Genomic DNA, 24255 nt, shown 5'->3' with positions numbered 1-24255 from the left:
CGCCCCCCTACTGTGGCTGACGCGGCACAGCTGTCCCTTCCTTCAGCCAGTCACCACCTTGTTTGACCTCGTCAAGGTACACTCAAGATTTGTCAGGTGGAAAGATGAAAGCTGGTAGTAGGGCTACTGCTATCGATTATTTAGGTAATCGATTCATCTATGGACTAGTTAGTTTAATCAGTCATCGGATTATGAACATTTAATGCAATGCAGAATAAATTTTAGGAGACGTAAAACAAAGAAACAAGTGTTTATGCCTGCAATAACACTTATTTTGACTTGCTAAGACTGCACTTTCAAAAAAGCGTTAAATGAGAAAAAAAACAAAATTCCTGAGTGTTTCTTCAAACTATATAGAATTGCACTTTCGTTTCACACGAGTAATAAATGCATTTAAAACTAAATTAAAATACCTGACGTTAGCCTCAAACAGTATAAAATATACAGTAAATAAATCAGGATCTGAGTACAACAAAAGAACAATTGGCTAACATGCATAGCAAAAGTCCGCTAGCTTAAATTCTATAAAATGATAACTTTTTTTTTTCTTTTTACAAAGCTCTTAACTGTTCGAACACATATATTCCCTCAAAAAACTGCTAAATATACTTCTAAATTGAATAAAGAATGCATAAACAAACATAATAGCTCAAACAAAAACATTTTAAGTTAAGGGTCTTAACAGGGAACAGCTGGATTCAGCCATGTTAGACGAGTGTTTTGGGGGAATAAAACATAGCGAGCCTAATGCCAGTTTTAGTCTGACGAGATGAAAATGTACAATAGTTTCTGTCAAATTTTCACAATGTGTGACATTTTATGTGTAGTTAGCCTCCAGCATATCAGTGTCTGGTTGTGTAACTTATGTGATGTGCTGGGCCCCTGCGCTCCCCACTCACCAGTGTATGCAATGTTGCTTTAGCATTTACAGTTTTGTGCTGATTGATCATCACACACTAAATGTAACCCGTAGCATTAGCATAACATTTGCGTTCGACAACTCTCGGACAACTCATTTTTTTACATACAGTTCATGGCATCCTGGTGGGTAGGGATGGGAATCGAAATCCGATTCCAATTCAGAACCGGTTCCTTGTGTTTCGAAGCCTCGACATAACAAAGAAAAAGCCTGAACGATCCCTTTAACGATTCCTAAAGACGCATATTGCGTTGTGACGTGTCTTGTTGTCCAGACGCATCAAACTAGCATGGCGCCAAGAACCACCCGCTCCAAAGTTTGGCTACACTTCACCAGGAAAGAGGGTGAAAATGAAAGGTTACGATGGTTTAGCACGAGCATTGCAGCCGTAAACATAACAATGACAGCACGTAGGTTCAAACGCTCGAAAGTGTGTCTTTACTTCATGAGGAAAAATTACAACAAAACGACTTGCAGTCTTGCAAGGTGGAGATGATTGCATCGGGAGGGAATAAGACTGCACTGTCCTCACAGAGACGTTAAGGCTTAGTCCTGGCTATATAGCTAGCTAAACTCCCAAATGAGGATACAGAAGACGTTGGTATAATTTGCTGACTTTATTCAACCATCACTTGAAGAGTGAAACTAAAAATAGAAATGAAACAAATCAATTTCGTCCCCAATAACAAACAGGTTTGCATCAACGTAAATCAGCGATGATTAGCTGCTAATACAGCTAAACGGTTAGCATGCGTTCGCTAGCATTAGCACATCGTTCAAACTACCGCACAACTGGATTTAAGTGTCCGATCGCGAGTGGAAGCACACAACAACACAAAAGACGATACATACAGGCGTTGCCTCTGTAGATATTTTACAAACATTAAAAAAGAACGTAGGCTCGTAGCAGTGTTTCCCCTCTCTCGCTAACTCGCTGGGATGCGGCATTTCTTCTTCGCGTGTAAGCGCGCTCTTCTTCACGTGAACGCGTTCTTCTTCGCGTGAGGAAGCGCAAGGGCGCCCCCACTTGAGCATGAAAGCGCCATAAAAACTAATGCATTTCAATATACTGGTAAATAATACACTTTAACAGGGGTCCCCAAACTACGGCCCGCGGGCCGGATACGCCCCGCCCCCACATTTGGTCCGGCCCCTGAACAATAACAGCAAGCATTATTTTATTTTATTTTATTTTTCTTAATAGTGTTATTTATTTTCTGACCTTTTTCCGTGAAGAACTCAGAGAGGGTTATTTGGTTATTATCTATTTGACTAATAGTGTTATTATTTATTTATTTATTATTATATTATATTATTTTTTTTATTTTATTTACTTTTGTTCTGTAAAGAATCCAGAAAGGGTTATTTGATTGCGGTTTTCTGAAAAGCAATAATTTTTTACATTTCGGCACTCCTGCAATCGTCACACTTTTTCTGTGTTCTGTTCAAACTTAACTGATGAGGGGCCAGGGTCAAAGTTATGTGGACCTCACAGGAAAAAGTTTGGGGACCCTTGCTTTAACACATATTGCCACAGCAGAACAACTACCTATATGCCAATATTCATTCATTCATTCATTCATTTTCATATTTTTTATTTCTATTAGAAAAATGTTTCAGTAAAATGTTACACATTCTTGTGCATTTGCCACTTATTGCCACAGTTAATATTGAGGCTTTGGGCCTCTTTTGACCTCGTTGTAAGTTTGTAAGGTTGTGACTTCTGATTAAACTCGATGCCAATCAAAACGTTTGTTCTTCTTTTTCCCCAAATTAGAATCGATAAGAGAATCGATAAAGAATCGAATCGTTAAGCAATATCGATAATGGAATCGGAATCATAAAAATCCTATCAATTCCCATCCCTACTGGTGGGTATAATTAATTGAAAATAATGTACTGTTTTCCTTGCAGGGTGTGTATTATACCGCGTTGGCGATGTCTTTGTCCTTGTAGACGCTACAATATGGGCTTGCTTTATTTCTTTATTTTGGACTAATTCTTTTAAAATTTTACAGACCCAAAAAATTTTAGTAAACGTTGACTAAAACGAGACGAATTTTGTCTTGAGTTTTTGTCAACAAAAACTAAACAAAGACACACATGTTAAGATGACGAAGACTAATATCATCCAAATAACTCAGACTAAGACGAAAATTAAGAGGGCTGCCAAAAACAACACAGCTGCCAGCAGTTATTATTGTGAATGCGAAGGCGGGAGGAAATAGCTAATGACAAGCTGAATTTAAAAAAACAAAAACAAAAAAACTCTAAAATGACTGAGGACATTATATTTTATTATTAGTAATTGGATTTCCTTATAGATTAGGTGAGGTTATTGAAGTTAATGGGGTGATGAAAGCCTTGATACTCTTGTGCCTATACAACTATAGGAAGCTGAGATGTATATAAAAACCAGTGTTCATGTTCATTTTCTACATGAACTACAGTGATCCCTCGTTTTTCGCGGTTAATGGGGACCAGAACCTGCAGCGATAAGTGGAAAAACCGCGAAGTAGCACACCCCCAATTTTTTTTTTTTTTTTTTTTTTTGTGTTCATGTATTTATTCAGATTTAGCATTGGAAAGTGATACATAAAAGACATGTTTTCCCCTTTTTTCCCCCAAAAGTAATATTTTCTTTAAAAAAGTATATTTCGATAAATGTTTTTTAAGCACTTCAGATGTAATAATTATGATGTTTTAAACATGTTACTGTCCCACCGAATTATTTTTAAACCTGAATAAAGAACTGTAGTAAAAAAATGCTTAGCTTTATTAAATGCATCATTCGTGCTTCACTCCACTCCACTGCTCACTTACACACATTGAGTTGCCACAGCAACTGTTTAACAGGCTAAACGATGATCGGCGCATGCAGCGCGTTTAAAGTTCGTGACTCTGGCAAGATCAGACACAAACATCTGTCAACATTGTTAACTTTAAAAAGTAACTTCAGTGCACGGCCTGACGAACTAAGAGCAGGGAGAGGGAGAGATGGAGCGAGAGTGAGACTACGCGAACGGCTCGGAACAGCTCTTTATTTCTTTTCTAAATTGAAACAAAATCCGCGATGGGCTGGGGGCGCGAAGTTGAAAGCGCGAAGTAGCGAGGGATCACTGTAGTTCAAATTGCAGTTTTTAAACTTTAAAATGAACTGTTCAGTTCATAGTTCATAATTCTAAATTTTAAACTAAAGTTCATGGTTCAAAAAATGGACTTTTGTAGTTCTTTCTTCTCCCCAATAATTGCTACAAGTTATTATTGCCAGAGTCGATATTAGAACCACAGACAGCGATTATTTATCCACTTAAACACTGAAACTGTATCAGATTCATCTTCATATTCAATTTTAAATCTGCGTCGGTACTGACCCGTTCGTAAACCTCACTTAAATGTTGGTACTAGACCAGTGTTCTGTCAGATTTTGTACCCCATTAGAAATTGCAACTTTGCGGTTCTACACATACGTGTAACGTTACAAACGGCCGCGAATGCAGGAATTCCAAAGTAAACACCATAAACTTTGTATAAATAAAGGAATTATGCACTTACTTTTGGTTGTGGACGCACACGAAGGAAAGTTCTCTCTTACTGCACCTTCCTCATGCTGTAAAGCACAGAGAAGTATGTATGCAGAAGTATGTTTATGTTGCAACTTGTTTAAATATTTACCAAATATACTAACAAGTCCAACTGAATGTAAAGCTTCGGGAGCAGAAGCTGCCATATTTGCAAAACAAAGCAAATATAACAGCTTAGGCAGCTTGAGTTGTCAGGTTGGATAGTTTTCTGCTGTTGTTGTTAAGGTTGTTTTTTTAATAGTGTTTTTTTTTTTTTTTTTGCCCATGGCTTTATCTGCAGTTTTGTCGGAAAGCTCTAATTCTGAACTCACGAATGTGGTATACAGACTACGTGTCCCATGATTACCCGACGTTCACACAGCCAATGGGATGAGACTTGGGGGATGGAGGAAATCAGTGCTCTGTTATATGATATCCTGTGAGATGTACGCGAGAGTAACGGTGCATAAAGAAAGAGCTGACATCACATATAGGCTACCACAGTAGTCGCATGTGTTCTTTGCTGCACAACACGAGTACTTGACAATGAACAAGATTATAACGCCGCTCACAACGCAACGGAATGAGCGCATTCACAGTAACATTCATGTGTCAAAAATATGATGCGTTCAGTTCATGTTCGCCCAAAATATGAACATGTTCATGAATAATTGTTAATTGAACGCGTTCATGCACGACACTGGTAAAAACTTCTGGGCTAGTTTGCTACCCCTAAAAATCATCAGATCCAGCTGAAATTTTACACAGGGCATTAGTTTCCAACTAGTAACCAGAATAAGGGGTGAGAGCGAAGTAGCTACTGTACATACTTTAATTTTTTTGGACCACTACTTAACATTTTGTGATATGGTATCGAGACCCTGGCATATAAAGTGCATCATATCGTGAGTTTAAGTGTATCGTTTCATCCCTGGTTTGTATGAAAGGGACCATCAGTCAGCAATAACATCACTTACTGTATTTAAATTTGTATCGTCTGTGTCATTTTTTTAATGTTAAAATATTATTTTAATATAACTAACTGCCTGAGGTGTAAGATTTGTACGGACACATCTTTAAGACGTTAAAATATTGTTTCAGTGTAAAAATGTTCAGCCACAATTGAGCTCACAGGAGGAGTTAGATAAGAGGCCTCTGCTCTCTCAGTGTGAGTTCTTGGACACTAGATAACATCTTTTAAAATAGAACTGGCAACTGTTCAAGGTTTGGTTGTATCCCAAGCCATCAGTGAAGAATATTGGTTTTATGTTTCATATTTTATTACCGGTACTGGTGTTATACTGTTTTATTTTTTCGATTCACAATCTATTGGGGATAATTTGGCAGGACTGGAGCTCTACATGCATGGATTTAGACGACAAAAATAAAGCTCACTAGATATCTTCCGGCTTTCATTTTCTATTTCTTACCATTTTTATAATAATGTGATTAGCACTGGCATATACTGTACATCATATGCAATGTTCGATATATGAACATTTATCAAGATAAATAGCCTTATGCAGTCGTAGGATAACCGTTATGTTCACTGTTTGGATGATTATTGTTCTTATAAAAGTCAACCGATATATTGTCGGGCCGATATGAGGATTTCTTTTAAGATATTACAGATGCTATATAACAGCTATAATAGCAAAACTATTATATTTGCTGTTTGGGTGGTGAGCTTTCATATAAAGGTCGATCGATATATTGGCTGACCGATATATGGATGTTTTTTTACTTTTCAAGATCAGCCGATATAAGCCAATCTAATAGGATTCACTGCTGGCCAAAAGTATTGGCACCCCTGCAATTCTGTCAGATGATGCTCAATTTCTCCCAGAAAATGAGTGCAATTACAAATGCTTAGGTAGTAATACCTTCATTTATTTTGGTTGCAATGAAAAAACACAAACGAGTGTGGGGAAAAAAAATAAATCATTATCATTTTACACAAAACTCCAAAAATGGGCCAGACAAAAATATTGGCACCCTTTGAAAAATCATGTGATGCTATAATTATTGTAATTAACAGCACCTTTTACGAACTTGTGGCACATAACAGGTGATGGTAATAACTAAATCACACTCGCAGCCATTTAAAATGGATTAAAGTTGACTCAACCTCTGTCCTGTGTGTACCACATTGAGCATGGAGAAAAGAAAGAAGACCAAAGAACTGTCTGAGGACTTGAGAGGCAAAATTGTGAGGAAACATTGGCAGTCTCAAGGCTACAAATCCAAAGACCTGAATGTTTCTGTGTTTATTGTGCGCAGAGTCATCAATAAGTGTAAAGCCCATTGCACGGTGACTAACCTCCCTAGATGTGAACGAAAAAGAAAAATTGATGTGAGATTTCAACGAAAGATTGTGCGGATGGTGGATAATGTCAGGAATGCGGGCAGGCAGGTGTGTGTGGACCCAAACGCAGGAAAAGTGGAGCGAGGCAAAAAAGGCGGTGCAAAATTGATTTAATTAAGGCCGACAGAAAAAACAAAGTACAAACCAAAACTGAGGTGATCCCAAAAAACACAGTAGCAAACAAAACTCAGGTCACCAACAAAAGGCTTGATATCAAAAACTTACGTCGAGGAACACAAGGACTTGGACGGAGAAAACTTGAGAACACTGACGAGCACATGGGCATTGACATAGACTTTGACGATGATGCAACAAGGAGTGAAAAGAAACTGGGTGCTTATATACACACACATGCAGACAAGGGGTAACGAGACAACAAGGAACAGCTGGGTAATACAGAGGACTCACTAGGAGCAGGCAGAACAGGTGAAATCAATGGGTAATCACAGGGACCAGTCACACTAAGAAAAAAACAACACAAAACCTAACAGATAAAGAACCTCGACTAAAATCCAAACAAGTTCAAGCTGTCCTGCATTCCGAGGGTACAACAGTGTCAACCCGTACTATCCGTCGGCGTCTGAATGAAAAGAGACTATGTTAGGATACCCAGGAAGGCCCACAGAGACATAAAAAAGCCAGGCTAGAGTTTGCCAAAACTTACCTGAGAAAGCCAAAAACATTTTGAAAAAATGTTCTCAGGTGAGATGAGACAAAAGTAGAGCTTTTTGGGGGAAAAGCATCAACATAGAGTTTACAGGAAAAAAAACAAGGCCTTCAAAGAAAAGAACACGGTCCCCACGGTCAAACATGATGTTTTGGGGTTTCTTTGCCGCCTCTGGCACTGGACTGCCTAACTGTGTGCATGGCATGATGAAGTCTGAAGACTACCAATAAAGTTTTCAGCTTAATGTAGGGCCCAGTGTGAGAAAGCTGAGTCTCCCTCAGAGGTCTTCCAGCAGGACAATGACTCAAAACACACTTCAAAAAGCACTAGAAAATGGTTTGGAAGAAAGCACTGGAGACTTCTGAAGTGGCCAGCAATGAGTCCAGACCTGAATCCCATACAACACCTGTGGAGAGATCTGAAAATGGCAGTTTGGAGAAGGCACCCTTCAAATCTCAAAGACCTGGAGCAGTTGGCCAAAGAACAATGGTCTAAAATTCCAGCAGAGCATTGTAAGAATCTCATTGATGAATAAAGGAAGCGATTGTTCGCAGTTATTTTGTCTAAAGATTGTGCAACCAGTGAAACTAGGCTTTTTTTTTCATTCACTTCTGTTTTTTCATTGCAAGAAAAATAAAGGAAGATATTACTGTACTACCAAAGCATTTATAATTGCATTCATTTTCTGGGCAAATTGAGCATTATCTCACAGAATTGCAGGGGTGCCAATACGTTTGGCCAGCAGCGTAACTGTTATGTTTACGGTTTGTGTAATGGTCTTTGTTAATTGTGATTTTTGCACCACCCAGTGGCCAGTGTTACAAATAGAAACAGCTGAAGCGTAATTTAACTTTGAATATATACATTTTGTATGTAATTTCATTATCAGTATGCTTTTAAAAAAATTATATCGGCTTCAAATATTGGCTTACAAAATTGGCTTTAGACATCAGCAATCGACTGATTTTTTTTTCTTTTGAATCAACATCGGCCTTTGAACTCCCCATATCTGTCGGCCTCTAATTATATGTATTGCTTATATATATGTATACTTAATTACCTCTGTCATTTTTGCAGGGCCTGACTACGTGAAACAGCAGTTTAAAGAGCCTGTAGAAATGAAGGAGGTCCCCGTTGTCAAGAAAGACGACTCGCCAAGTGATTCTCCCCATTTTTACCGCAAAGGTACCACCCCTCCTCATTCTCCATTGAATAGTCCCGTGGGCTCTCCTCCCCACTCACCTCACTCCAGCAAGAAGAAAGGCCACCACCATCTTGCCAACCACAACAGCCGAAAAACCAGCAAAGAGGAGCAGCAGCCTTCCCGTAAAACAAGCAAGGAGGAAAAGTCTGCTCATAAAGCCAGCAAAGACGAACGTTCGAGCAAGAAGCCGAGCAAAGAGGAAAGGATGTCCGTCCCCGATGGCCCCAAAGCTACTCCTATGCACATCGAGGCTCCCCCTAAACCCGCTAAACCTCAACAGCCGAGCCCTCCGCCCGATGTCCCCGTACCTCCTCCCGCGGTCCCGGTCAATGGCCAGCTTCACACAGAGTACCACAGTTACTACGTCAAGGCACCTGTAAAGGGCCCTCCGCCCCCTGACCCAGAGGAAGACCCAGAAGAAGAACCTAGTGCCCTGGCCTTGGCACGCCTACCACCACAGTCCAGGTCTGCTAATACCCCGACCCCAAAGCCTGCCTCCGTACGGGATAGCCAGAGCGACCCAAAACTCAGGAAGCAAGATTCCCTCAAGCCAAAGAGCCTCGCAGATACAAAGAAAGCAAGTATGGAGATTGCAGAAACCACTGAGGAGACGGTGAGTGTCTATGTTTGTAGATGAATCATACTGATTCATACTGATGAATCAGAGGTGGGAAGATTAGCCAAAAAAATGGAACTTAAATAAGAGTAGCGTTACTTAAAAATAATGTTTTTCAAGTAAAAGTTGCCATAAAAAAAAAATGAACTCAAGTACAATTAAAAAATTAGAGTGGTATGAAAAAGTATCTGAACATTTTGGAATTTCTCACATTTCTGCATAAAAACACCATCAAATGTGATCTGATCTTTGTCAAAATCACACAGATGAAAAAACAGTGACTGCTTTAACTAAAACCACCCAAACATTTATAGGTTTTCATTTTTTTAATGAGGATAGCATGCAAACAATGACAGAAGGGGGAAAAATAAGTATACAATATGAAACCTCTGCCTAAGGAGACATAAAGAGCAATTGAAACCCATGTTTACCAAACACTGTAAGTCAGGTGTGTGCCCAATCACTGATTAGTGTTTTAAAGCTGCCCTTCCCACTATAAAACACACACCTGGTAAGAAATGTCTTGATTAGAGGCATTGTCTGATGTGCATCATGGCTTGGTCAAAAGAGCTGTCTGAAGACCTGCGATTAAGGATTGTTGATTGGTATAAAGCTGGGAAAGGATACAAAGCCATCTCTAAAAGTCTGGATGTTCATCAATCAATAGTCAGAGAAGTTATCTACAATGGAGAGAGTTTGGCACTGTCGCTTCTCTCCCAAGGAGTGGCCATCCACCAAAGATGATGCCAAGAGTTTAGCGCAGAATACTCAGAGAAGTAAAAAGAACCCTAGAGTGTCTGCTAAAGACTTACAGAAATCTCTGGCACAGTCCAATTTCTCTGTGCACACATCAAAACATTGTTGCTTGTTTAATGTCCGCAAAAAGGCACTAGGACACTCCACAGAAGTTTTGGCAAAATATTTTGTGGAGTTGAATTGTTTGGGAGTAACACACAATGTCAAGTGTGGAGGAAAAATGGAACAGCTCACCAAAATCAACACTTCATCCCCACTGTAAAGCACCGAGCATTATGATTTGGGGCTGCTTTGCTACCTCAGGCCTGGACAACTTGCAATCATTAATGGAAGAATGAATTCAAAAGTTTATCAGGATGTTTTGCAGGAAAACCTGTGGCCGTCCGTCAGGTAGTTGAAGATAAAAAGAGGATGGATGCTGCAACAAGACAATGATCCAATACACTGAAGTAAATCAACTTCAGAATCGTTTCAGAAGAAGAAAATACATGTTCTGGAGTGGCCAAGTCAAAGACTTGAACCCCATTGAGATGCTGTGGCATGACCTAAAGACAGCGATTCATGCCAGACATCCCAGGAATCTGACTGAACTACAGCAGTTTTGTCGAGGAGAATGGGCCAAGATTAGTCCTGATCGATGTGCCAGACTGATATGCAGCCACAGGAAGCGTCTGGTTGAAACGGGGGGCCACAAAATATTAAATGTGTTGGTTCACTTACTTATTTCCCCCCCGTCCGTCATTTTTTGCAGACTATCCTCTATAAAATATGAATACCTATACATGTTTGGGTGGTATTAGTTAAAGCAGACACTGTTTTTTCATCTGTGTGATTTTGACAAAGATCAAATCACATGTGATGGTGATTTTATTTAGAAATGTGAGAAATTCCAAAAGGTTCAGATACTTTTTTATACCACTCTTCCTTGTTAAGGTTCTGTTTACAGGGCAGTCAATTTTATTACTTTTTCCATTCTGCATGGTTATATAATATTTATATTTAAAATATAAAATATATCTATACATTCACATTTTTACCTCGGGAGAAAATTCTTTTACCTTTTACTTGTAAAGTAAATTTTAAAGCAAGTACTTTAATACTTTTACTTGAGTATATTTTTCATAAGTACTTGTTAAGTAATTTTTTGCCCCTGTATCTGTACTTTAACTTAAGTATAAAAAAAGTGACTACGTACTTCATCCGCCACAGGTGATTGAACAGGCCGCCAAAATCATAGGAATTCCAAAGGCAAACTTTTGTGTGTTCTTATAATTGAGTCATGTGATTACTGTTGCGACGTCTTATTGGTGAAACTGGTAGAGCTACTCTGGGAATATCTGGAAAAAATAAAGTCAAACCCAGTATTTAGAACAAACGAGGAAACGTCGTAGTATAGAGCCAAGTAGCAGAATAAGAGTAACGGAGTTTCTTCTTCACAGATCTACTTAAGTATATATAGTAGTACATTTTTCTCCAAAGTAACTCAAGTGTGTATAACGGAGTAAATGTAACGCGTTACTACCCACCTCTGATTGTAATATGCAATGTGAACATTTTGTAAGTAAAACATCACTGTCAGCAGCCTCACATCTTACACTGGCCTATGGAGAATTCAAGTCATCTTTATTTGTATAGCACTTAGTCACAACTATGTCCTTCACAAGCCCACGCATGACAAAAAATGACGACGTCCTCTGATCTGAACCCCAAAGTTAAGGTGACCTCAATGGCCTCTGCCTGGTTACAAGTAGCCATACAACCAGGAAAAAAGAGTAAGATGCAGAACTAGCAGAGCACCTGAGAGAGCGGTCTTCTGCCTAAGCAGCCAAATTCAAGGCATCACCATATTTCTGATCTATGTGTTGCCTTTTCTCTTCTCATCATAACACCGACACCTCTGTGAAGTTGGCCCCCATCAGATGCAAATTTATATAAAACTGATGTCAATCGTTTCTGCTATGTTTGTTCTGCTATCGTTTTCAAGATATTTACAATTCTTTGATAGGCCAATCTGAGGTCAACCAGCCCCCCATTATGATTTAAAATGGTGTCAATCGTTTATGCTGGTTTGTGCTGTAAAATGTTTTGTTCGTGCTGCTATCGTTTTTGAGGTATTCATTTCAAGTGATGACGTAAAGCAGCCCCCCATTTAGTGTAAAATGGACCCAAAATGGTGCCATTCGTTTATGCTACGCTTGTGCTCGTTTGTGCTGCGATCGTCCATCCATCCGTTATCTACCGCTAAATCCAGGGTCAGGTCACGGTGGCAGCAGCTTTAGCAGTGAAGCCCAGATTTCCCTCTCCACAGCCACTTCAATCAGCTCCTCCAGCGTTTCCAGGCCAGCCGAGAGACATAGGGGCAGTTTACTTGGTGATGCTCCGAGAATACGACAAATTTCCAAATTTGCATTTATATGGTTCCGGCTCCATTCGAACAATGTTGCAGTTCCGAATTAAAATGATGTAGTATTCATGCCAGGCCATAGGGGGCAGTGTGGATTTACAAGGCGACAGCCAATATGCACTTTGACACCAACAACCTCCTCAGCCCGGAAGACAACATACCTGCCCACTCCAAGCAATAGCAATTTTCTTTTGCTCCAAAAGGCACAAAAATGGAAACATTAAACATATTCAAATTAAAAATATTCTAAAAACAGTCAATTAAAGCCGATGTTCCGCCATATTTGCTGTTTTTAATGTTTAGTAGCACCGCTGCGCACACCTAATATGAAGTGTGCGAGTGCTGACGTTATCAGTGCGGTAGCTTTCCATTGCTATAGATGCAGAGCAAGCCCCCTCAAGCCCCTGCATTTGAATCCTTTAACTTTGGAGCCCGGATTTAAAGGTTTACGTCTTCGCCTTCCATTTACGCCGACGCCATATAAAGGCGAGGCCATTCCGTAACACAGTCATTGGGTCTTGGTGTCAAAGAGTCCCCATATAAACTGCCCCATAGTCTAGGGTGACCATATTTTGATTTCCAAAAAAGAGGACACTCAGCCCGGCCTCAAGATACTTGAATTTTACTCGAAGTTCACTCAACAATGCCTATATCACTTTAATATATTTAAAGTGTGCCCCTCACTCTGGATGGAAAATGTACAGTGCTGTGCAAAAGTTTTAGGCAGGACACCTGCCTAAAACCTTTGCACAGTACTGTATATATATATTTTTTTATTATAAATATAAATTATATTATTATTAAATTATTATATTATATTTATATTATATTTATATATTAAATTATATTATAAATTTAAATTTATTAGGATCATGGAAGCTTCCACTTGGGGAAAATATATACATACAGTATATCCTGTATATACATAATATAATAAAAATATACAGTACTGTGCAAAAGTTTTAGGCAGGTGTCCTGCCTAAAACCTTTGCACAGTACTGTATATGTATAATATATAATGCAGACCCATAGAAATGTAGTCCAGTCAATACACATGCACACAGCAGGCTATGTGCCAACTAAACATTTTTATAAATTACTATCACGACAATTGTCCTTGACAAATTGTTATTCCCATTCAATTGATATTCTCATTCAATGTTCTAGATTGCACACAAACAAAAACTGAAATAAACTGACAAACTATTCACAAACACAGCAGCTTGAAACAACGTTTCCCATAATGCCTAGCGCGGTTTAGCTTACTGATAGCTAGCTGAGGCAAAAATCAAACTTTGCTATAAAAGTTTACAATCATCAACAGCGCAACGATGCGACACCAAACGGGATTTTACAGTCAAAGCTCCGACAGAAGTCAACAGTTGCCACTATATATGTATTTATCGTAGAAAAAACTTCAGGCGTTGTGGCCAAATCGTTAACCCAGTAGATGGCGGGAATGCCTCATGATTGGGGTAAACTGCCAACAAAAACAAGAAGAACTACTCCTTCCCTCCCTTCTAGTAGGAGCCATGTGAACTGCTGCCACCCAGCGGCCGGAGGGATTATCTTCAAATTGGTCCCGTGAAAAATCATAAAAACCGGACATTTTTATGAATTTATAAAACCCGCCCGGACGACGAGGATACTAGGTGAAAGTAGGACTTGTCCAGGCAAAAGAGGACGTTTGGTCACCCCACCATAGTCCCATAGTCTCTCCAGCATGTTCTGGGTCACCCCCGGGGCCTCCCGCCTGTAGGACATGCCCGGAACACCTCTCCAGGGAGACTAAGATGAAAATCAAAATGGCTGCCAAAAACAACAACGGCACACTCCGTCAGCTGCGGATGTTGGATACGGAAAAGCGATTGACAAAAGCGAAAACGCTTCTTAGTCCAAATGGGGGGCTGGTTAACCTCAGACTGACCTATAAAAGAATTGTTAATATCTCAAAAATGCTAGCAGCACAAACGAAACAAAATTTCAGCACAAACCTAGCATAAGCGAATGACATAATCTTTCTATAAATTTGCATCTGATGGGGGGCCAACTTCACGGAGGTATCACCGACCCAGCAAATTTGATTTAAATAGGCTAATCCATTATCAGATTATTACCAAGTTCCTTCTTTGACCGCCGTGTATTTGGACCTCATTAGCCCATGTTTCATATTACATATCCTCCAAGTTTGGTCATAATCCCTTTATTCATGCTTTTATCTTTCTACTTATTTGCAACCCAACATAGAGACAAACAGAGATATGCAATGGAATACGTAACCTCTGCCCTCAGTAGGTTTCACCTACTAGCGGAGGTAATTAGAGTACTGTACTGTACTGTACTGTACTGTACTGTTTTTTTTTTTCTGGAAAAGTGTAGCATTCTATCACCAAATGACTGGGCCACCAACATTTTTTTGTCCTGAAGTTAAAGACTTGAGATTGATGTGTCTTGATTGATACCTAGACACATTATTGATGCATTAAAATATATTGGTTCATGTAATTTTCATCTTGCATTATCCTAGTGGTGTCATTTTACAAATGTCAATATAATGAGGAGGAATGAGAAAATGCATTGATTTCCTTAACGTGTCAATCAGTTTATGAACAATGCATCTTGGACTCCCGGTTTGGTCATTTGCACTTTTCTATATTTTCATGACTATCATGTTATTTTACAGGGTCCCAACTCCATCCTTGTCGCTATGGTAATGCTGCTGAATATCGGCCTTGCAATAATATTTGTCCATTTTCTGACATGATAGTGCTCATTCTTAGGTAAGTTTTTTTTGTTTTTTGTTTTTTTTCTTTTTTGGGGGGGCAAGATTGTCATGCATGATGTGACTACAGTACTTGTTAACCTTGAACTTAGTGACATTCTAAAGGATTAACTCTATCCATCTGTTTTACTGTGATGCCACTACCCAAGATAATCAGTGATGACATGATAAACATACAATGTATTTAAGGAATACACAATGATTTAAAAAATATAACGCACAAGATGTTCTCTAATGTTGCCTGGCAACAGAAAGACTACTGTATGAAACGATAAAATACTCCATCCAGCCATTATCTATCGCTTAATCCGGGGTCGGGTCGCGGGGGCAACATTGTGTTTGTGCAGTAATCTCATAGTAACATGTATTTGTTACATGCTTTGATGCATTTTTATGCTTTATAAAAGATTTATATCTGAGTTTTTGGGGAGTTTGGAACAGATTAGGGCATTTACAAAACGTGTCTCCATTTATGGAATTTTCAGTTTACAAAACTACCGTATTGGCCCGAATATAAGACGGTGTTCTTTGCATTGAAATAAGACTGAAAAAGTGGGGGTCGTCTTATATTCGCGGTCTAGACGTTATACCCATTCACGACGCTAGATGGCGCCAGATATCATTGAAGCGATGTCCTGTCATGACAGATCTCAGCTACTCTCAAGTTTAACCAGTTTGCATTATTTTATTGCAGTGTTTTTCCTCATTCAGATTTGTTTCAAGACTACAGTTACAGTTAGACCTCACGTTGATGGTTAATGCAGTTATTGCAATTTTGTTGTTTTATCACAATAGATTGGTTTATTTTTATTTATTTCAAAAACCAGAAGCCATTCATTTACTAATGTGATTGCACTTTAGTTTACATATTTAAATGTTCAGATATTAAGATTTGAATGAGGCAAAATAACATGTTTTTTCTCTCAAATATATTGTTATAATCATTTGTTTCAGATGTACTGTAATTATTTTCTGTATTCTGTTGTTTTATTTTTATTTATTTATTTTTTATTCTGTGATTAAATGCGATCTTTTGTCTTGGTTTTTACGTTGTGTTGATTTAAATGTGATTTTTATGATCTTCATGTGATGTAAAGTAGTTTGAATTGCCTTGTGTTGAATTTTGCTATATAAATAAATTTGCCTTGCCTTGCCTTGCCTATAAAAATTAATTTGGTGTTTTTTCAAACTTGAGTCTTGAAAAAGAGGGGGTAGTCTTATAATCAGGGCCGTCTTATATTCGGGCCAATACGGCACTTTCAGAACCGATTAATTTCGTAAGTAGAGGTACCACTGTAGTTGGATTTGATTTTGTAGGTTGCAATGCATGCATTTCATCGTGTCAAACGCTGATGATGAATTTAAAAAAATGTTTTGTTTTCAGCGAAAACACGGCAAGCTATGCAGTCGCATCGCCAGCCTTGAAAAAAATAAAATGGCGCCGATGAGTCACGGTGGCAGCCCCAAGGTGTTTGGTTAACAGCTTGACACCGGAATCGGGAGGAAGGCGTCACTACCATCGACCTGTCACGGGCCCCGCCTGGACCTCCCCTGCCAATTAGCACTCCTTTGGGCTTCTGGAAAATCTGAGGTGAAATGTTGTGTCTAGTGAGTTATAATAAACCAATCAAACGTAGTGGAAGTCATTTCAACCCGCTGGCGCCGAGGCGAGCGGCGGCCCGCGTGGCCAGAGGAGGCGGCGGGCTGACGGACTTTGCTGCCGGGAGCTGCACTTTTAGATGACGGGAGCAAACAGCTGCCTTTCTATTTTGCCATCGCTAGGAGGTGACGATGGCGGGGCGTGGAACGGTTGCAGTGGGAGCATGCGGAGCGTTTTTCAGGGGATTGGGGGGGTTCCCGCCGCTTTGTGCAACAGGAAGCCGGCCTGAGCCTGTTGCTAAGCAGTCAGTGCTAGCACGGACACTTGCCAGTCTTACTGTTTTAAAAGCTCGTCATGTTTGTCCAGCTCCATCCGACTCTGCTCAAAACGACCTGCGTTGCATGACACTGTTTTGGTATTTTTTTTTCAGTGTATTGTTTGTTCTTTGTCGTTCATGGGATGGTGGTTAACCTTTTCTTTTTTGAATTCCCACACCAATCGAGTTGTATTTTATTGTAAATGCAAGTGCAATATGTTCTATTTTTCCAAAAGAGCTTGGAGTATATTTTGCCCCCCAAAAAAATCTAATATTATTGTAAAGTATAATTTATCGCGGGGTGGGCAAACTAGGACTTGTGTTCCGTTATACAAGCCAAAATAGCATTCGATACTAAAAACAAAATATAGGCGGAGATTGAGGGAGCGGCATGGGGGGCAGTGCCCCCACTCCTTCGTGGCAGGAAAATGTCATTGCATGTAATTGACTTTCTTATAAATTAATTTAAAAGGGAAGTTTGGAATTTTTGACCTAAGGCTTAATTTTCGAGTTAATTTCAACAAATTCCCTTTGTTTGTTTGATAGTTGTTAGTTTCAAGGCTCCGGAGCGGCTAAGCTAGCACAAGTCAGTGGTGCCTGTTTAGGATAGCGATAAATAACAGCATATGCAAGCATGAGAAGCACCGATGACCCATGCAATCAATAGTGATGGCTACGTTTTCAGGATAAAATTATTAAAACTTACCATTGCATGTCAATAACTGTAGTATGAACACCAACATTTGTAATCCAGCAGCTTTGCAGGGAAAAGGCTGTCTAGCCAAGCGGGGCGGAGTGATATACCATCGTTTTTTTCGACGCTGATTTTTTTTTTTTTTTTGTCTATGGGTACGAAAGTAACTCCCAGCAGACTGAGCATGAGTGGCCGAAGCACACCTCTCTACTCTGGTTGCATTATGCATGTAAAAAAATAGTCCTGCAGAATGAATTACGGGAGTTTGGCGTGATATTGTTGTGGCTGACACTGAAACGAGCCAATAACTGGAAAAATTCCAGGGAATTTGTTGAGATGAACTCTACCAACTAATCAAACCCCCACTAACTTGAAGATTAAGCCTAATGTCAAAAATTCAGAACTTCTCCTTTAAAATACAAGACCTATCTTTTAAAATGTCTATAAAAGGTGTAAAGCAATCAAACAAAATAAATGAATGAAATGAAAAAGGATCCTACAAATGGGTCAAAATTATTTTTCAAACAGATCATGTGACTAGCACCTTAGAGACGATCCTTTGCTTTGCTTAGCCAAAACTATACCTGAGAAAGCAAGTGGGATATTTAGAATTTACTATAAACCTAAGCTTTTAAAAGTTTCAACAACAACTGAGCTTGAACCGAGGATTGAACACAAACAGTGTCAAGATGTTTGTACATATATACTGTATTGTAAGTTAATTTTATTGCTGACATGGCGTTTCAGGGTCATCCATATGTTTTGCCCCACCCCTCCCACAAAAGTCAAACTCTGCCTATGAAACAAAACCTTAGAGTACATGGGTGATTCTCATGAGAGCTATGCATTACGGTAATGAAGGATAAATACCAAAACTGGCTTAATGCTACTCAGTCATTTTGTTCATCAACAGTTTGAGCTCTCTAATATTTTATTTACAGTAAAATATATAATTGCTTAATGTCTAAAAACATGTAATAATACACATTATGGTGGGGAAGTAGGCATATACAGTATGTAAACAGAAATCTATTATCAACATGAAATAAGGCCAGACAATCTTACCTTGTAGTCTTCTTATGTCTTGCCTTCTTTCAGGTCAGAATAATTTTATTTAAATGAACCCACTGTGATTATGACGGGACCATGAACACAGTGCAACAGTAATGGGAGCTGCATGCTTGGACACGAGCTTTTTGCTGAATATTTTTTATACAAAGTGAAAAAAAAACATCAGAGGTGGGTGGAGTAGCCGAAAGTATTACTCGAGTAAGAGTAGCGTGACTTCAAAATAGTATTACTCAAGTAAAAGTAAAAGTAGTCATCCAAAAATGTACTCAAGTACAAGTAAAAAATTATCTGGTGAAAAGAATACTCAAGTAACATTGTGAGTAACTGCTTAAGATGTTAGATTTTTTTTCTTTTAAACAATAGTATTTTTTTCTCTCATCACAACATCATCGATATGAACTGTTATTACTATACTCTACTATAACCTATTACATAACCATATTAGGCCAAGAGAATAAACAAAAATCATCAAATTCCAACTCGTAAAATGAAACATTACCCGTCCAAAGAGCAAGCGTGCCCTCTAGTGGAAAAAAAAAAACGTATTTCCTACTATGAATATTTCCGTGTCAAATAAATAGCTGCCAAATAAAAAATGGCCGAAAGGTTGAAACGAATCCGCGTTTTCGAGTAATGTTGACTCTGTGTCAAATAGTTTGTTTTAAAGACGCCACGTGATTGAATAGGCCGGCGTGACGATATGACTTCCAACTGCAGTGAGTGTACACAGAGGCGTTGCGTCCCATTAGGCAAACTAGGCAATTGCTTAGGGCCCCCAGCCAGCAGGGGCCCTAGGCAATTGCCAAGCAACAGATCAGATTTAGCACACGCAGCTTTACTGCTTTACTGCGTACAGTGACAAGTGCGACAGTGCCAGTGAAAGCTTTGTGTCTTGAGTTCCCTGAAGCGGCCCTTTCACTCGCTCTACAACCCCCCCCCCCTTCCTCACGTGAGCGGCGATTTGGCTTTTTTTTAATTGGCGTATATCTAAAATGAAGAGAAGTTATCCTTATTGGAAGCGACAAAAGAAAGAAAAAAAGCAGAAGAGGAGAAAAGGAAGTAAGACAGCGGTGAGTGTACTATGTTACTGTAGATTTATGTCCTAATGTAGTAGAAGCCGGGCACTTTGAGTGTCCGAAAAAGCGCTCTATGAGACCGAGGCGTTATTATACTTTTATCAAATATGCTATTACTCCAAGTCCAACTGTCCCCCTTACTTGCACACGCTCGAAGGGCCCAAAGTTGCTTGTTGCCTGGGGCCCCCGTGGACCCTTGCTACGCCTCTGAGTGTACAGTGATCCCTCGTTTTTCGTGTTTAATGGGGACCAGAACCCGCCGCGATAAGTGGAAAAACTGTGAACCGCCCCCCCACACACACCCAAAATATATATATATATATTTTTTTTTTAATTAATAATACTCAAGTCATTTTATTTTCGAAGATTTTTTTGTGTGTGTTCAATGTATTTATTAAAATGTATCAATGGAAGAAGATACATATAAGACATGTTTTTCACCTTTTTCCCCCAAAGTATAATTAAAAAAAAAACTTTTATGTGTGTATATATTTTAATAAATAGTTTTAAGCACTTTAAATGTAATAATTATGATAAGTTTTAAACATGTCCCACAGAATTCTTTTTAAACAAGAAAAAAGTGGATGCCCAATCAGGGCTGCAGCTTTTGAATATTTTAGTAATCGAATATTCGACTGCAAATTCTATCGATTAATAGAGTAATTGGGTAGAACATTTTTTTAGGTAAAGAGCAATTATAAATATACATGAGAAAACGAGACATTTCACCTAATATTGAACCATTTTCAGACTATCAATGTTTTTATTTTCGATGTACACTGTTGAAAACAGCCGACAATTGCATCTTAGATGAGACTAGAAAAAGAAAAAAAAGACTAATTCACTGCTTTCACTCAAAAAACTTTTAGATTTAAAAAAAAAGAAAAAATCTTATTTCTGACCTAAAAATGCACTTGATAACACCCATCACTTAAAAGTTAGGGTTTTTTCCCCATGTGTTTCAATTGAATTTCCATTTGTGTCAAGCTGTTTTGAAGTTCTGGTTAAGTTTAAAGTTAGTCTAAATTGTAAGTCCTGATAGGATGTTGAGATTTTGCAGTGTTCAAAATAAATGTATGATACCTGCTGTATTGGAGCACATTAGGCACCAGTGCTACTTGGTATTTTATCCAGCAATGACTACTGAGCTAAAATTCAAAGTTAATTTTATTATGTTTTTATTTTACACCCTCATCACTCTACAGTGCTGTGTTTTTACGGATTAAATAAAGCCTGTGTGTAAGACATGTTAGCCACACATCGACAGTAGTCATAATTAATAGAAACCTAGCCCGCTGCCGGGCTAACGTTAGGTTAGCAAGGTACAGTAACGTTAATCTTATTTATTAGCGCTGAGAAGGCTATTGCTTTAAGATGGCGACTGTTTACTAATTTCGCATCTAGTTCTATATACATGTGCAGATGGCGCCAAGTGTGTCATTTCACATCTAGTTCCCTATACATGATGTGATATCTATGAGACGCATCAGACGCTACCACAGTAGCATCATGCGGGCGTAATTTGTAGCAAGGCTGGCAGTGTATGTAGCGGCTGTCAGCTGCAGTCAGATATTCTTCTTCTTCCTCATTAAAAGTAGTCCGGGCAAAACTTGATGCTTAGAGCTGGCAAAATTAAACGATTCCTCGAGGCGAATAAAATTATGTAGATCCATTTTTAAACTCGAGTTACTCAAGTATTCATTTCAGCTCGACGCCCAATCCATTTAAAAAAAAAAAGTTTTTAAAAAATGCTTGTCTTTACTAAATGCTTCATTGAGTGAGTCCGCTCCAGCTGCTCACTAACACACAATGAGTTGCCACACCAACTGTTTAAAAAGTTAAACGATGATTGACTCATGCGGCGCTTTGTAGGTCAAGTCTCTGGCAAGACTTAACCGTCTCTCAATTATGGTTTACTTTAATAGGCAAATCCAGTTCACTCTCTGACTAACAAAGAGCAGGGAGAGGCAGGGAGGGAGGAAGATTGAGACTACGCGATCAGCTCGGGAGAGCTCATCTGTAGTTTTTATTTTGTTTAATTGGAAAAAAAAATCTGCGATGGACTGACGGCGTGAAGTTTGAAGCGCGAAGTAGCGAGGGATCACTTTATTGTTAATTCTGATTGGTATAATGGAGTCATGTGATTATTGTTGTGACATTTCATTGGCGAAACTGGTAGAGTCACTATTTGCCAAACCGAAAATGTAGAATATGGAGGGGAAAAGTAGCTGACCGTTTTGTCTTCGCAAAGTTACTCAAATAAAAGTAAAAAGTATGGTGTGGTAAAACTACTCTTAAAAGTACATTAAGTACTCATAAACGTAGATGTAATGGAGAAAATGTAACGCGTTACTACCCACCTCTGGAAACCATTATTGCTTATAATGGTCTGCTAAATTATATAGTTTTAAACAAATGGATATATTTTTGTAGTGAAATTATTTGAATATTTATTATACTGTACGGAGTTGAAAACATCAAAGCTTTTCATGGACGCATTACAGTAATGAATTTCCTAGTTAAACGTTATTTTGGTAACAAATGGTGGACATCAAAGACATAACCATATTTCAACTAAAAATGAGCTATTTCATGACGAGATCCCTATATAAGTCCACAAAGACATAGTTTAACTTGGCTTCATGAGAATCGCCCATCTGCTGTTTTTTAAAGGCACAAATGCTCATAATATAGCAAAAGAAGCATTAGTTGTGACGCTTTATCAAATTTAATGTCCTTTAAACGGACCGTAATGACTCCTTGTAGGAAAGTGTTTCCTACCCCTGATGTTAATTGACAGCTGGCAAATGAAGTTTATTGACGCTGGCTGTCGAGAGTAGCGTTAACAAAGGTCTTATTGTTATTTATTTAAATCCAAATAAAATGTTTTATTATGTACTGCAACACATGCCTGGGCTCCAATCCCCCCGTGTTTTCACCTCCGAGAAATTTGCCCCCCATCAGACGAAAGTTTATATAAAAATGATGTCAATCGTTTGTCCTACGTATGTGCTGTAAAAAGTTTCGTTTGTGCTGCGATTGTTCATAAGATACTTACAATTCTTTTATAGCTCAATCTGAGGTCAGATAGCCCCCTATTTTGATTAAAAATGGCTGAAAATTGCTTCGTTTGTGCTGTAAAAAGTTAAGTTTATGCTGCTATCGTTCTTGAGATTAATTTCGAGTGATGAGGTCACGCAGCTCCCCATTTATTCCATAATGGACCCGAAATGGTGCCATTCTTTTATGCTCCGTTTGTGCTTGTTTGTGCTGTAAAAAATTTAGTTCATGTTGCTATCGTTTTATAGATATTGAGGTATTAATTTGGAGTGATGACGTCAATCGCAGCCCCTCCGTCGCGGCTGAGGGAGCGTACAAACTTTCTCAATAACAGAGGGGTGTCCCAACAACTAGCGCAAATGTGGCACAAACCAATAGCACCCCTTCGGGTCCATTTTGCAGAGTCACGTCATCACTCGAAATGAATATCTCACCCCCCATTTACTGCAAAATGGATCCGAAGGGATGCCATTTGTTTGTGTCACGTTTGTATAGGGAGTTGGATACAAAAAAGCTGCAAGTGATGTCATCATTCGAAATAATATCTCAATATCCATAAAACCATAGCTGCACAAAGGAAAATTTTTACAGCACAAATGTAGCACAAACTATTTTCATCATTTTTAATCAAAATGGGGGGCTGGTTGAACCATAAAAGTATTGTTAATACCTCAAAAATGATAGCACAAACGAACATTTTTTCAGTAGAAACCTAGCACAAAAGAATAACATCATTTTTCTAAAAATTTGCGTCTGATGGGGGGCCAACTTCACAGAGGTCATGTTCTCACCATTGCTTTCCTCTTGGATGCAATGGCTGCTGCGAGGGTGATGCAAACGCTGTTGGGGAGGGCGCAAGGTTCGATTTATTCAGGTTGATGGGGGAAATGTGGTGGCCGGCGGGTAAGAGGAATAATGCCTTTAAAAGTCTTTAACAGTGCTGTTTACCTTGTTCGAAAGATAAGGACGCTGACGTGTGCCATCCTTGTCTTAATATTGTGCGGGATACTCGTGACTGTTGTCATCATGCTTTTTAATGAGATCACTCGTATCACAGAAACTTTGTTGTCTCCGTTGCAGCTAGGGCATGACTTTCTTTAACTTTGGGGGGGGGGGGTTATAAATATGGTTTACTTAGGTAGGTAAGTCAAGATGAAATATT

At 38.9% G+C, this 24255-nt stretch overlaps 1 protein-coding gene across 2 annotated transcripts in view; it reads left to right on the top strand.

Annotated features, from left to right (window-relative positions):
• Positions 1 to 24195, top strand: part of LOC130908933 (junctophilin-1-like) — a 112554-nt gene extending 88359 nt beyond the window's left edge. For both annotated transcript variants that reach the window (XM_057824881.1, XM_057824882.1), the window contains 3 exons: positions 8592 to 9331; positions 15178 to 15274; positions 16661 to 24195. In XM_057824881.1, the coding sequence (XP_057680864.1) occupies positions 8592 to 9331; positions 15178 to 15258 (821 nt within the window). In that variant the 3' untranslated portion in view covers positions 15259 to 15274; positions 16661 to 24195. The remainder of the gene's footprint in view (positions 1 to 8591; positions 9332 to 15177; positions 15275 to 16660) is intronic.
• Positions 24196 to 24255: the final 60 nt, after the last annotated feature.

Source organism: Corythoichthys intestinalis, chromosome 20 (genome assembly GCF_030265065.1).
Source record: "Corythoichthys intestinalis isolate RoL2023-P3 chromosome 20, ASM3026506v1, whole genome shotgun sequence".
NCBI classification, from domain to species: domain Eukaryota; kingdom Metazoa; phylum Chordata; class Actinopteri; order Syngnathiformes; family Syngnathidae; genus Corythoichthys; species Corythoichthys intestinalis.
This window is presented reverse-complemented; position numbering and strand designations above follow the sequence as displayed.